Source organism: Diadema antillarum, unplaced genomic scaffold (genome assembly GCF_040938485.1).
Source record: "Diadema antillarum isolate AM-2024a unplaced genomic scaffold, OU_Dant_1.0 scf00000183, whole genome shotgun sequence".
Taxonomy (NCBI): Eukaryota; Metazoa; Echinodermata; class Echinoidea; order Diadematoida; family Diadematidae; genus Diadema; species Diadema antillarum.
This window is the reverse complement of record NW_027271072.1, coordinates 1814011-1830516: the sequence shown is the minus strand read 5'-3', so window position 1 is coordinate 1830516 and position 16506 is coordinate 1814011. Positions and strand designations below refer to the sequence as shown.

Here is a 16506-nt window from a genome sequence, read left to right as displayed (position 1 = left end):
TATCCCCGCAGTTGATGCGCAGAAAACGAGCTCAGTTCCCCGCCGGAGTATCCAAGAAGTTAATCTCCATTTCTACTCCATCTAATCATTTTCTCTTTGAACTTGAGCAATTATTGTTCACCAAAACGAAAACAGTGTACACGCATATTCATAACTGCGTGACAGCGTGGGTGCAAGAGTGCTCGAGTATAATGCTGCGCTCCAAGAATTGAAATGTTAACTCATACAGCGAAAGAATGAACATAAGAAGTGCTGAAATCCCAATGATAATAACCTGTGCTAATGATTTTCACACCATTACACATATGAGCATTGTAATGATATGATTATACTGAATTATTGAATTACATAAATCATATTATAAAATTATATTTTGTTTAAGTACACACACACACACACAAACACATATATATATACGGACTTGATTAAAAAACACCCTCACGGCTGGTAACGAATTTTTATTCGTATTCAAATCAATAAAGCAAACATTTTCACACACTTATACACTCTAATATCATACAATTAACAAACGTGCGAGCTTCATTGGCTATTTCGAGCGTTCCGTGTTCACTCACTTGATGGCGTGCAGTTGATCTCCTCTTCGTGAACCCCACCGTCCGTGACAAAGTCCAGCCCGGGACTCGAGGAGACCTCAAGGAGACGCCGTATTCGACCACGACCACCCCCGCCTGCTGCAGCGAAGTCGTCGTAGACACGTGGCTCGTTGATGCCGCCGACGTCCGCCCCGCCATGGTGCCTCTGGCCAAAACCTGTCAGGAGGGGGAAAAAAGAAGAATGCAAATAAAGTTAGTGAGAGTGAAGAGACACATTGCGATTCCATTTCAATTAGACAGATCTCTCGTGCTATTATGGTTAAATCGCAGATGAGGAGCGAAAAACATAGAAAACTGCATTTTAATCGTCAATTCGAAATCGGATCGCATGGTGTGGGGAACGTCAAAGAATTGAAACAACAAAAAACTCAAGCAACTAGAAGAAAGTTTTCATATTATATGTTATGTGCAATCTATCAACTGATGCATATATAATATATATATATATATGTCATGTACTGTGCTATAAAGATTACATTAAAATGCAAAGTCAAGTCGCGTTATAAAAATGCTTCGCTATGTCACAGGAACGACACTGGTGATAACCAGCAAGCCACCAAGGGGTGATGGCGCGTCCGTTCCGATTCAGCATAAAACCGAGACAAGCGAATGCATCACTTTCTAATACCAGCTGTCACACGGAGTTGGCGACACCGCGGGCAGCCTTAATGCATTATGGACGAGTAGGCCCTACAAATTTCATCTTCTTTCTCGCTACATTACACTTTAATCCGTGCCATGCCATCTCGTGTCTGGTCTGTTTGTAGAGTCAAGATTTGAAATAAAAAGCAAGAAACAAAATATCGAAGCACACAACCCCTAAAACAGACATAAAGGCTTAAAAGAACTTGATGTAAAAGATAATATATGTTTATGAGGGCGAATCAAGTTTTACAGAAACACGAGTAGAAAAAACAGGAAGTCAAACATCTAAACCAGAAGTAAACTTGGTAAAGGGCAATTATGGCAAGATGCCTTGGAATGTCGTAATGCTATACAAGAATTGACGTAACGAAAGTATGTATATTGAAGTTGGATTTTGGTTTGAAGTTATTGAAAACCACAAGCTTGGATACAAAAGCAAAATACAACACAGACATTGACAAAGTGAACTATAATGAGGTGATGCAAGTCTTTGTATTATTAAACAAAAGTGCTAATCTTACTTGAACAATGCTATACCTGTGCTGTCTTTTAAGCTTGTCTACCTTGTGTCAATTCGAAGTTGAACTGCTCGAAGTTCGTACAAACCTACACTTATTATTTCAGAATACTGGGTGACCGTTCCATAACCCTTAAACATAATTCAGTTTCAAACTGCACGAGTGAATGCATACACAAAAAGTAGATAAAACATGAATAATGCACAAAAACAAGCCAACGTGATCAGAATTCACTGCGCATGCAAGCGGACAGCCCTTGTACTCGGAACCGTTGATGCTTTTTCTTGGCGTTTTTCCTTTGATTTCTTCTTTTTTTTTATTTAAAAAAACTCCGAAAGTATAAGGAGAAATCGAAGCGGATCGATTGCAGGAAAATTTTCCTTCCATTAAAAACATCTTACAGTATTTGGCTCTTTCAGCGCTGCCCTTCTTTAAGTGCATCCCTGAGCGAAAGGTAAGGAAACACGACAGCAAAACACAGCAAAAAACGCAGCAAACACAAATAACAAACACATATTTATCAGCAACAAAATACTGTTTATACAAACGCACACACACTCACAAAAACATTAATGTAGGTAAAAAAAAAAAAAACCCACACAGAATAATGCTGAGCTTTCATAATACCAGAGTTGCACATAGAAGACGCACCCCATTAACACGCGAATAGAACAAGCGGAATGGCACAAATCAAGAAAAATAGTGATTTGCTATACTTTTTTAAATATACAAACAGCACTTCCGTGGACGTTTAATAAGCACACGGCGTAATCATTTTATCTTGTGGTTGTCCTTTCGACAACTTCTCCCAAACGCGAATGATTATCCACGTGTTAGACAGTGCCAAAAGTTCAATGCTACGAAGCTGATGAACTCGCGCAAGGGAAAGGAGTAGAAAGGAACGGAATGTTTAACCGCATTAGCTGTGTTGAAGAATGATGAGAGCTGATTTTCTTGTCGGTCCCAACCCATTTGCAGCCCTGACAAAAATCTGGGTTGCCACTTCAGCTCATTTCGGGAAAGATCAATGATCCTACCTTAGCTGTCGTCACAAGAAGCATATGAGTCTGGGGCATGCTAAACCCGACTGAAAAGCAGCTTGCTGGCGCGTCGGCGTCACGAGAAAATCTAGGTTACCATACAACGTTTCTCTCCTGTTTTAAAGCGAAGTTCTTCACACGACTTCCGTCATATTGTGAGAGTACATGTATACAGCATGAAATGTAATTTGAAGAAAATGAAATTATGCAATTGACTTAATGATTGTAAACTTCCGTGTGTGTGTTTTTTTTTTTTCCTTTGGCGCTCATTAATTTCTCTAAGTTCTCAAATTTGATGCGGTCAACCTTTGTATCTTCTGCTGTTTTAACCTCCAAGTCAAACTTGCCGAAATAGGATTTCACTCGCAAGTATTCCCGGAAATAATGATAGGTTCTCTGCACCATACAGATAAAACTTTTTGACTTGAACAATTTTAATCAAGCATTCGCCCAAGCCAATACTTGGCTAAGTTATAAACATGATACTTTTGTTTGTGATACTTAAGGAGCAAAGATGGGACAACGACCTTTTTGTTAGATAAACACGTTCGACTTCATGTTATCATTCCATTTTCCTCTTCCCTTGTGTAATCTTTTCCTGCGATAGTATCCAAGAGCATGCTGTAGCGTTCGTTGAACCACACTTAATCTGAAGAACACAACGAAGTTTCCCCGCTATATATATATATATGAGAACTTCGTTATCGATATTTTGGTCAAGTTACGATCTCCATTAAAGTTGCATAGTTTATCATGACGTCTTTTGCCTATCCGGTCCTCTTCAAAATATCCTAAAGTTTTGGAAAGGAAAAAATGCTGTCAACATTTTTCTTCTTTTTTTCCCTGCATCGGATATTCTGCCAAGCGGTATTTTGAAGCTTTCAAGTTTGAGTTTAAGTTACAATCTAAGGTTTCAGAAGATCCTACGTTCTGACTCCATAACAAACTTCTTCGTTGTGTAGTGGCAAGATGCAGTGGCGCGTACTTCCTGGCGCGAAAATGCAGTTCTATTCTTTTTTTTTCATGCTTGCCGCGCCGTCTTGTAATAGCTAGCTCCAGACTGTGATTGATGGATATCGGCGCCCCAGCATTTGTTCTCGCCGATTAGCGGGGCGGATCGGGGCGAGCTGACCCGGCGCGCCTTTCAATTAAGATCCCGAGGTGAGAGTCGGAGAGCTGTCAAGGCAATGCCGCACAATATAGGTCTGCCCTCACAGCCAGAAAGAAAAGGGGGATATGGAAGGGAGACAACGTCGCATTCCATACACAGTCATGACAGCCGTCCATGGGTCGAGCTGATAATATTAAAGTCTCTATCAGATTGTCAAACTTATTCAGTTGTTAAACACACACACACACACACACACACACACACACAACAATACACACACACACACAAACACACACACACACACACACACACACACACACAGATATATCCATATATCGGTTTATTTACGCCACAGAAATTGAGATAGTTCAACATGATCAACATTATCCACGACAGTGATATCATATGAGGGGCTATTCTGGTATGAGCGTATCGCTAAGATATGCAAAGAATCTTTGGGTTGACTGATAAGTTATGGGACATTGACCGCCAACCATTCCGTCGCGTACTACCCTCCAACGTCAAATCCTCATAAATTACGTCTAGGTGTACATACTTAGGTGTATGTAAGTAAACCGAAGACGTCCTGAAATGAACATGGCAGAATCGTGTTCAACCACCTGAAGTTTTTTTCTTTTTTTATGGATAATTTGTGGAACGCGTCTTGATTCCGTTTAAATGACGTTGTCAAATCTTAGTGAAATCTGTAAAAAAAAAAGTTTACAATATTTCAATATAATACCATTATTTCTCTCTTTCTCTTATGAATAAGCACACACGCGCATACTTATTTACACGTATTCCCAACACACACACACACACACACACACACACACACATATATATATATATATATATATATATATATGTATGTATATGACGTTTCATGCCAAATAACCCGAGTCCGAGTTCGATTCAGGGTAAAGACCAGTTTTTGATGTTTTTTTGTTCTTCTGGTGCACTATTTTGTTTTCCAGAAAAGGAGATGATATATTAAGTATTATATATGATACTCGCTGTCTCTCTAGTAAATGATACATAATATATATACATATATATATATATATATATATATATATATATATATACACTCTCTTTCTTTCTCTTTCTCTTTCTCTTTCTCTTTCTCCTTCTCTATCCATCCAGTCAGCTCACACCATAGACCATGTGGCGTGTTTTCCTCCAAGGCGCAGAGAGCTCAGCTCAGCGCGCGATCTAACTAGGCAAAATTGTGTGCGTCTTATGTTACAGACCGGTACCAGCCCACCAGACATGGTGCGATCACATCGGCACGTGAACCCCCTCTCTACTCTAAACAACCATGCTCCCACAGATGACCGCAATGCCATGCTGCTAAAATGCGGGTTCATGCTGGGCCGCACGAAGGGCTTGCACTTTTGAAAGCCTCCTCCCTGCATGCCCTGTGTGATTCCATTTTAAATCTCCAGTCAAATGTTTCATGCAGTTAAGGCAACTCGACAACCCAAAGAAAAGTACGTGTTGGCTATAATATATTTGGTATTAATCTGCTTAAATATGTTACGCAATTGAATATATCACCTTTTATACAGTTTCCTCATCACTTGCAAGGAACTTGATTTCATGACATTGATTCTGAGAGAAAAAAATGCTACATACACACTTCGCGTTCCATAGTCATAGGTAAACGCCGCTAAGCCAGCGTTGACTTCACAATACAATACATGATAAAAAAAAATGAAAACAACAGTAGATTAAAACTGTCACTTGTCTTGTGAGAACGCAGCATATTTCATTGAATACGAATAATAGATTATTTAGCTGTAAACGCCATCTAACATAGTTTGAAATGCTTCTTATGTAGCATTTTGTCTTCACAATCATAGGCCTATACAATCTACAGATGCATTCACATTACAACAGGTAAGAAATCACATGTATTATGATACTTGTATAGTTATCAACCGCGAAATGAACAGTTCATGAAGTCATTTTGTTTTAAATGATATATGGAAAACATGCTAATGGGTGAGAGAGATGGAGGGAGAGAGATAGACAGGGAGAGAGAAAGATAAAAATACGCGGTAAATCCTTTGGTATGCAGGAACTCGACATGTGCGTCTGTGATCTAAACATCACCGTCGTCTTTCTCAGCAAAGCTCACGGAAAGTGTGATGGGGAAGATCGTCGGACGTAGGATTCCGGTGGAATGTTTATTGGGAGCGCGTGTGTGTGTGTGTGTGGGGGGGGGGGGGGGGTGGAAGGGTTCGTAGACAGGGTTGCAGAATTTCAAAGGGACACGTTCCTTGTTCGAAGTTTCGACAGCGGGATGCTCGACTCGAATGTGTCATTATACCTTTGAGAAAATCAACCCGACAGAGATGACAGCGCGTTTCAGCTTCTTTTTTTTTCCCCGGCCCATATCATCATCCTTAAGGATGGGTGATGTTCGTTATTTCAAAGGTTCGTTATTCTGAAACACACAAATTGCGTATACCTAGATGTTCGTTAATCCGAAAATGAAAAAGGATTCGTTATTCCCAACATTATGTGGCGTTATTCCGTAGGTTCATGATTTCGGAAATGAAATAAGGTTCGTTATTCCGACAGGCCGCTCATCCAAAAATGAAAAGAGGTTCATTATTCCGAAGGTTTCTTGATCGCAAAATAACCAACAACAACAAAAAAAAAAAAGTTCGTTATTCCGAAGGTTCGTTAATCCGAAAATGGAATAAGGTCCGTTTAAACCCAAAGATGGATAGCAGGTGAGTACTAACGAACCTTCGGAATCACGAACAGTATTTTGTTTTTCGTTTTCGTCAGCAACCCATGATTTTAAAACACATAAAATCACCATTGCACCACTGCACCAGGAATGCAGGTTGACATCAGCGGTGTATACAGTTACTTTCAAAACTTGTTTATATCACATAAGTGCAATAAAATACCAGTGCAAGATTTCATGAATTGTCTGAAATTTGACTGTTATTGTGACGTGAACAACCGCATCACATCACAATCATATCCAACACCGAATGGGCAATTGATGCTCAATAGAAATATGTGTGTCAAAGACGCCACTATAACGTAAATCATAACGTTGAAATGTGGAGGATGCGTCTACCACGATTCACAATATGATTTTATCATGACGAATAATGTAATTTTACACTGAACATAAAAGGTAAGGAATGGTAGTGACTACCATAAGAGACAACTCCAACAAAGCCATATATGGCGCATGGTGTATCAATCAAATGCCAGGCAAGTTTCGTCAACTCATAGTCTACGCTCAAATGTAGACGTCCCTGGGAAAAAAAAACCCAAATAAAACAAATCAGACGACTACTAGTATTCGGAGTTCGAATTCAGACGTTTTGCATGCCTGAGCAGGAGACGCTATTATTTTCATGCCGAAGGTGGCGCTAATTTACCTATCTACATGCCGCGACGTTTGAAGCCTTTCGACAGTTTTTTTCAGGCGCCAAGTGGCAACTCTTAGCAAGCGGAGGCCACAGGACGAGGGGCTGGCATCCAGGGACTGGCCAGAGGCTTGCCCGGGGCTGGCGGTCAACTTCATCGCGGTAGGATGCTGGTGGGCGGGGGGGGGGGGGGGGGGGGTGGAGGGGTGGTTGGGAGGGGTGCTTAATGGACCAGGCAGGCTACATTGACATTTTGTTTTTAATTTCTCCATTGTAAGACGTCTGGTGTCGATCGTGACGACGCTCCGGGTACTAATGTAAGAAGTCAAATGGCTCAACAGGGTTTCCATTTCACAACTCAGTTTGTATTGGCATCACATCCACTATGAAGGTCTTCAAATAGAAAACAAAAACAAAAACAAAAACATTAGAACCTGCAAGAACAATATCTTTCCCACCAAGACAGGGTAATGGAGTGAATGTTAGACATTGGTGCCGTCATATAAAGAAAAAATAAATCAAGGATGATTTTCAGGAAATGTCCATTCTTGGTAAAAGATAACCGAGATATCTTGATGTCATTTTGATTAGTTGAAAGAGAAAGATGTGCGGCCGATGTCAGTTTGCGAGGAAAGTGGTTCGAAAAGATCCAGGTCTATCTAACAAGAATCAAGAATATCCTTGATTTACAGACTGCAGCTTACATTTCGTACAATTATTTGCGTTTGGTGACTTCTGATTCGACTCTTCCAGATAGGTTGCGTAATATCTTGTTCATTCAATACGCAGCATCATCAACTTATGAATAAGCTACCCTGAATTGATAACATTCCTGCGGAGTGGGGTCGTTTTATTGTAAGTGGTTCTGAAGATTGACCTTGGGCGTGTTTCACGTTGAATAATATGGATACAGAGAACTAGGGATGACATCAATGTCAAATAAAAAAAAAACTGGAGCAGGGGTAAAAGAATGTCATGTTTGCACATCAAACAGAGCATAATCAACGTCATTTCCTCCAGAGCACGCAATCAATTCGCACACCCATACCACCGGACTCAAACATTTTCACCGGCCTATAACGTTAACTCGCGATATTAAACACATCCTTCAAATTACGGGCAGCCGCAGCACAAATCGTCAGCAATTTCCCCAACACCATCTGACATACATCATTTTGGCGGTTTATCACCAATGTCAGTAATGGCCAAATTCGCCATCAGCCTCACGGCCTATAGAGATAAATCCTGTATACTGCCATTTCCTGTCGTTTCATTGTTTTACTTCCGGGTCGCAGATGTCATTACAGCGCAATCTATAGAGTTAAGCAAGAGTGTTTGGAATTCTCCTCTCGCACGAATGTGTGTCATTGCGATGGGAGGTACATGACAACAGACTTGATTTAAAGGGACAATGTCCTCTGAATGAATACATTTTAAAAATGGTGATTGCCATGCTACTTTTCTCTGGAATGTTAAGTGCAAGCTCACTTCGTGATTCCCTGTTTTTTGTGGGTTTTTTTCAACTAAAGTTTGATTATGCATGATCTATTCATATCGAAAAAAATGAACATAGACAAATACTCACGGAAGGAAAACAAACACACACACATAAGAAACGACTTAAAAAGTACGTACCTATTAAATATCGTTACATTCGTTTTGACTGACAGATTGACTGATTGATTAATTGATTGATTGATCGATTGATTGATTGATTTGATTGAATAATTGAAATCTGACTGGCGACCAAAGGTCCTAGAATAATTGCACCGATAGACATGTACAAACAGATATACATGGACACAAAAGGAAAAAATTTCACGTATACATAAAGTTTCATAATAAAAAGATTGAAAAATCCATGCAAATACGACGAATATCAAACTTACGGAAAATAGTACTTAAAGAGATAGTTCAAGAATAGTATTATGAAAAAAAAATGGCACATGAGAACTTATAACTAATGACAAATTGTATGTAAAAAAAGAGAATACTAGCAAAACATAATTGTTATCTGTATAATATCACATTGCATTCATTAGATAACATTAATGTGGCACACCGTTGTAATACCGGTAATCTTTCCTTCAGGCGAGGAAGCCACGTTGCCAACTGCGATCACGTGATACACGGCTGGGCTGGATACCGTCCATCTTTCCCAAGCGACTGACGCAGAAACAAGAGACCATGGAATGGGCTTCTTTCCCCCAAGCTCCTAATGGCAGCGGCTTATAGATACTATCGTTTACCGTCTTAGTATTGGACAACCTCCACGATGGATTTTGCAAGAAGAACTCGTCATGAGACCACTATTCAGCTCACCTTCACGAATGCCGTATCTCTATTCCCTTCGAAACACGACATTGTGTTTGCAATGACATGAATTGAGGCAATGGTTAGAAGCTCGACACAGAATAAATTATATGTCTTTATGATCTCTGTTTCAGCTTGTTCCCAACATTTATTTTATCCGCATCCCCATATCAAGGTACGATCGTAAAAATGGGTTTCCTTTGATGTTTTTTTTTTTCGTATGTGTATTGTGTACGATTTTCTTTTCACACAACACTAACCCAATGAACACACATGCGCCATGAGGGCTCCTGCTACTACATCGATTCTTAAAAGAGCATTAGTACGCATTTTTATTTTTTGCTTCTTTTCTTTTTATTTACCCGAAAAAGCGCTGATTCATAATCGGTATGACCTAGAAAGACTTTACGGGTATGATTATTTGACTGTGATTATCATTTTTCAGCAAAACGAAACATCACATTTACAGTTACATATCATGCATTCACAATTAAATGGTACAGTGCCGACGTATAAACACAAATGATTTGGTTAGGGAAGCAACACTTGGGCTTGAGCTCACAAAAGTAATTACATTATTGTTGCCCTTTATAGGTATGAGAGCCCTCATGTGATGCATTCGCGTACACACACACACACACACACACACACACACAGAGACACGCACACAATGATAGGCTGGTTTGTCATCGCGGCGTTTTCCCTTGCAATAACTTTCATTTACACTCGTCGTAAATTCCAACAAAATGACAGAGTGTAAGTTTTGTCAAAGTCCTTATTGAATTGAAATGTCCATTTCCGCTTGAGATGATAGTAAAAAATGATTAGTTCTGCCTTTGTGTTGATATCATGGAAGCTGAAAATAAATTCAAAGCTGCAATGGTTTCTGAAGGTTTATGTTGTACCATGAACCGAATGCCCAGTGCCCTGTCTCCTACAAACAAAACAAAAACAAAACAAAACAAAAACAAAACAAAACAAATGATAATGATCCGAGGTGAGATGTTTGAAGAGCAAACCACGTGCTAATCTGAGCCCGTCATAATGTGACCTCAGATGGCCTAACATCCAAATACAATCGACTAAATGTGAATAAAAATGGGGAAAACGCACTACCAAGGTAATTTGAGGAACTTACAGAATAAATATTATGCACTTCGGAGTGCACAAATTATCCACAACACGTGAGCATTGAGCAGAAATAGAAAAAAATATATGTATATTATCGTACGCAAATATGACCTTTTGTGCTTTTTACGACAGATTAGACAGGAGGAGTATATAGGTGGGGAAAGGTGTAAAACATGACATTTCTCTATTCCAACAGTGAATGACAGTCGCGAGTTGCGTGGGCGTTGCCATGGAGATGAGGAGAATTATATGAGAGGAAAACACGCAAACAAGACTCGGAGGAGGGAGTGGGCGGGGTTTTTTTTTTCTTCTTCTGTATATATGTGTACTAAAAGGACGACGTCGCTACATCCCAAAAAAGGACCTTTACGGATAATCTAAAACTAATGAAAGTGTGATTACTGCATTATGGCACGAGCTTTGTTTATTGAGAGTGCACTTTGAAAGGTACAGCTTTGATCGGTGTCGCCGGGAACGAGGACATGTATGTTATGGGGGAAATGAACGATAATATTCATGGTGGCAAAACAATTTTGAAAACGTAGACGGAGTGAAAATGTGAAAATGATCACTATACGGTCAATAACATTGTAATTGGAAGCACCGTGTCTCATTTCGTCGAACAAGACACACAGGAACGGGACATCTCATTTCATTTTTAGTGAATCATTTTTTTCACACATAAACGTTCATAAAAAGAACAAAATGGATTGTAAAATCATAAACGTGCATGATCTGGATAGATTGCTAAGCGTTTACACGCCTATCTTTGCAGATGATACCGTTCAGCGTGTCTTCATCGTAATTCAATCGCCCTCTCCCTCTCTCTCGCTGTTGATTGATTTTGTGTGCGTGGCGTGTGTGTGTGTATGTGTGTGTGTGTGTGTGTGTGTGTGTGTGTGTGTGTGTGTGTGCATGCGTAGATAAGGAGTATTAACATCGTGTGTGTGTGTGTGTGTGTGCGTGTTTTGTGCATGGTCTTTGTGTAGGCCTTCGATTGTTGTACCACAGGGATTGAGGAAACTGTAAGATAGGAATGTGTTACTATCTACTGTAGATCAACAACATACTGCGTGATGTGCGTCAGTGGTGATTCGATAAAAAAAAGGACAATAGAAGTCTGTCGTAGGAAAGGGAAGAAAACTGCAAATGGTATAATGTACGCTTCACTCCATTCATGCCGGTAACTCCACTCGCAACCATGGTTACAAAAACCAGACATTTCTTGGTTGACCCAATATAGTTTGTACGACAAGAAGGGTTTTTCGCCATACAGCTTGCTATAATATCGTATTCTACAGCTCACGTAAATTTATACCAATCCACACGTTACCCCTGCTGGCAACCAAAATAAATATCTTTAATATAAATCTATGAACAAATATCTTTTTTTTAAAATAGATTTAGATAAACCTTCAAACAAACGAAGTCGCTGTTAAACTAACGGTGTGTATATTTTTTTTGATTGATCAAATGCTGCGCAACAATATCTGTATTTTTTCCCTGAGACCATGTAACAGCAATGGGTGGGTTTGTTAGCTGCGTGATTGTATTACCTGCCTACCATGCCGAGTACCAACTATTCGAGCTATGGGTCGAGAGGCAGAAATAAAGGGAGATGCAAGTCTAATTGATAGGAAATGAGCGACAAGGTAAAGCTATTCTGTGATTTTCCCTCTATTTTTCCCCCTCCCGATGACAGTACAGCCATTTAAGGGTTCTTAGTGCGTGACATGGCAATAATAGTACTCGCTGCTGCTTGGTATTCACGTTTTCCTTTCGGAATATCGATACTACTTAATTACACACGTTTACGGTATCGATCGCTCGCAGGGAGGAAGTCGAGTAATTTCGTCTCCTTGTACGTTCGCGGTGCGTTGAGGTGCTAATTACGAAAACTGGCTGGTGACACACCTCATAATTGGTAAGATACACACTGATATGATGTTTGTAAGCACGTCTAACTGATTGACACAATGAAGAAACTGTATCGCCAAGTAAAGCACCAAGGTACCATGGCGGTATAATGCAGCTATTGCAAGGAGGAAAAGTGGACTATAACGTAGTAAGGCACGTTACTGAAAGGAGGCAGCACAGTCATTATTATCCCTGGCATGTAGAAATAAAGCCATCTTACATTCACCGCACCATGACATGACAACAACATATACAAGAGCAGGAAAATGATTATACATTGCCAACGGAGTTTTAAAAGGACTCAAAGAAATCAGCGAAAATACTTGAGTCAGAAGCGTTCCTACACGTCGCTATCAACCCCACAAATGAAGTGATTCCACACCGTTTCAAAATGTCATCCATGGATCTTGGATGGCAAGAGGGTGTCTACGCAACCTTACTTCCCGAGAAAAAGCCAACAGGGTGCCTCTTTGCTGGGATGTTTTCCGTCTACCCACCGAAGCGTGCCCAGCTCTGCCTTTAACCATACAGAAGAAGTTGGTTAACAGCCCCATAAATCCCATAGCCGGTATCGTCTTTCACCGACCACGAAATGTGGGTTCATCCAAAGCACTTTTTTCCTCAAATAAATATTGTCAACAAGACACAGCTTGAATGTGACTGCTGATAATCAACGCTTGACTATTACAATTAAAAAACTACTACTACCAACTAATAGTTCTTGTAATTTCCTTGCCAATACCTCTCCGTTATGTTTATCTTTCCTAAATCTAAGGCATTTGATGATTTTCTTTCTGTCACTGATGTATGTCTGTCTGTTTGTCAGTATCCCTGCTGCAGTGTTTTAGTTCTCTTTAAAGCATAGTGGCAGAAAATTACGATTTTCATAAAAATACAATGATGATTGGAATGATGTGGTCCTATATTTACCCAGGGCAACTCCAACTCCACTGTTTATTGTATTCCACCAGAGAACAGCGCCATAAATACCACCATCATTATCTTTTTAATTACACCTACATCAAGAACACCGAAGTAAAACATTTGTCAAGGCATATTCGTCCAGAACAGGATTCGAACCCATGCTCTCCCGCTTTACAGATTCAGAGCCCAAGCACTTAAGCACAGTGCTCCCATATCTCTTGTGGACATATTAGACACTAAAATTTTTCTCACTGTTTCGGGTTGGAGATATTTCGTTTTTTACATACATTTTTTTTCTTCATTACGGACATCTCGAAAAACACCTTGAGCATTCGAAAAGAGGCACTAGAATTACAGCCAGTAATTCTGTCGCTTACAGCTACCATAAGATTTTCTTGTTATGTGGACACACGCTTTTCTTTCAGCTAGCAATTAGTAACAGAAAGAATTCAGTAGAAATGGGACATACTTCCAAGAAGGGCACTTCACCCTTTAACGCAAGTACCTGAACGGCCAACCTATCAATATCTACTGCCCTGGAAAGAGAGGGGGGGGGGGCAGAGAGAAAGTGAGACAGAGAGGGATGGAGGAAGAGAGATGAAGAAAGTGAGGGAGAGGGAGAGAAGGAAAACATGCATAATTTGCGTCGGGATCCAGGCACACTCCGGGGCTTTGATTTCCAATTTGCGCGCAACTGCCAACCCGTGACAGCGCGTTTGTGATACAGCATACGACACTAATCGCCTCAATATTTTATCATTCCGCGCCATAACGCCGGCCGCCCTTCGGGACGCGGTGCGGCGAGGGTGGTGTGCGGATCAGAATCCCCCCGCTATATCCCGCAACCACTCTTCCCGGACGTATCTGTCCGGAAAAAAGAAGAAAAGCATGAGTAAATGAGAGGAAGTAAGTGGGTCCCGAAGACGTGTGAAACTTACTCCAGTCGTTCCCCGGTGCTATGAATACAAACGACGGGAAAGTGTTAAGCAACACTGCATCCTTTTTTTCTCCTCCACAATCGACACGCGATTTACTCACTTTTGAATTTTTCTTTCTATTTTTACCCATCGGGCATGGCTCATCGTGAAAACTCCCGGTCAAAAAAAGAAGAAGATAAGATAAGAAAAGAAAAGAAAAGAAAAGAAAGGAGACAGCTACAAAGAAAGTAGAGTGCAGATTCGTTTCCGTGTTGACATGATCCGTTGTAGCTGACATCTTAGCTTGTATGTGTGCTTGGATTGTTGAGCGTTGTTATGTATTTGTGTTTGTAATTGTGTCTGTGCCTCTGTGTGTGTAAGAGTGTGTATGTATGTATGTATGCGTCTGTGTCTGTGTCTGTGTCTGCGTCTACGTCTGTGTCTGTGTCAGTGTCGCTGTTGGTGTCAGTGTCAGTGTCTGTGTCAGTGTCAGTGTCAGAGTCAGTGTCTGTGTCTGTGTCCGTGACCTTGTTTTTATTCTTCCCATATAGTCACCCTCTGAGGAGAAGTAATACATCAATTGATCAGTGTTTTATGTGACATTATATAATCTATAACAATTGGGAAATCTTCCCCCTTAAAAAAAAAACACACACAAGAGCAACAAAAAAAAATCACCAAATTATGTGAGTTTCATATATACACACATACTAGTATACAAGCTCATCATCCAGCAATACTGTGCTGACTGCTCAGTGGCTGCAAGCGGCTGCAAATAAAGTGGAAATAAATAAATAAACAAAAAAGTAATGATAAAACACGCAAAAAGGGTGCTCATCGAGGGGCGTCCTAGTATGACGGATGACATGGGTTTTGAACCCGGCATTCCTTACGTGTCGATCACACTTTTCTGAGCTGATAAGATCTTTACGCGGGAAAGTCGCCCATCAGTAGGTTTCTCCTTGCCTCTCATCCCTTCCATCCCTCCATCATCTTATTTCTTTTTTTTTTCTCCTGGCACTCTCTCCTTCTCCTACTTGACGAATTAATGTTTTGTCTTCTCTGCACACCAGAGACGCCAGCGAGACTGAAAATATCGGTGACTTTATCATATCAAAGACACAGGCTCCCGCGTGTCATTTTTCCCCGTCTTAACTATAAGATTACATGCTTCATTATTGATGCAAAGAAACTGATTACATCCAGCGTACTATACTTCCACCTTTTAAGTGACGAACAAAACATATCCAGCATATTCTCAGTACCATTTTGTTTATAACTTTTCACAACACATCAGCATAACCGTGACATCACCTCCATTTAATTACCTCCTTCAAGAAAAAGCCACAAAAGCCACATTTTGAACAGAATGCCGAGCATCAAAGAATGGTATTGAAGAAAAATGACAGCAGGTTTACTCTATTGCAAGCGTCCATGTCATATTCAATGGAAGTCGATATTGCATATTGCCCGGAGGGAAACAAATCGTTGCTTCTGCTTGTGCTTCAAATAAATTTACACTTTAACATCCGGGGTCTAAAGATGACCCCTTAAACAGGTTCCCTCATCTCGACACCCTATATTTCGGGGTCAGATGATGATGAAGATGACCAGAAGGAAATGGGTCAATTTGACTCGATTTTCTGATCAATTCTGGACCAAACTGACGCGATAGAAAGTCATGCTTGACCTAGATCTGCCTCTGGCTCCGATGATGGGCCCTTCAGAATTTATCAAAAAAGAAATATTCTTACAATCTCCATCTTTCCTTCCACGACCAACAGGAGCTGATGATCGCATGAAGGATAAAATCAATAGAGAAGTGGCAAGAAGGTCATCCATCGTTGTACATTTACTAAATCGTGTTACGTGTTAATGCTGTACATTGCTTCCAATGTAGACCAAGGTAAAAAGCCGACGAAATAGTCGATCACAAACACACACACACACACACACACACACACACACACACACA

The 16506-nt window shown here is 40.4% G+C and overlaps 1 protein-coding gene across 1 annotated transcript in view; it reads right to left on the bottom strand.

Annotated features, from left to right (window-relative positions):
• The window catches only part of LOC139723260 (sodium/potassium/calcium exchanger 3-like), a 120062-nt gene that overhangs the window by 51172 nt on the left and 52384 nt on the right, over positions 1 to 16506 (bottom strand). The window contains exon 2 of the mRNA XM_071634519.1: positions 576 to 770. Within this exon, the coding sequence (XP_071490620.1) occupies positions 576 to 770 (195 nt within the window). The remainder of the gene's footprint in view (positions 1 to 575; positions 771 to 16506) is intronic.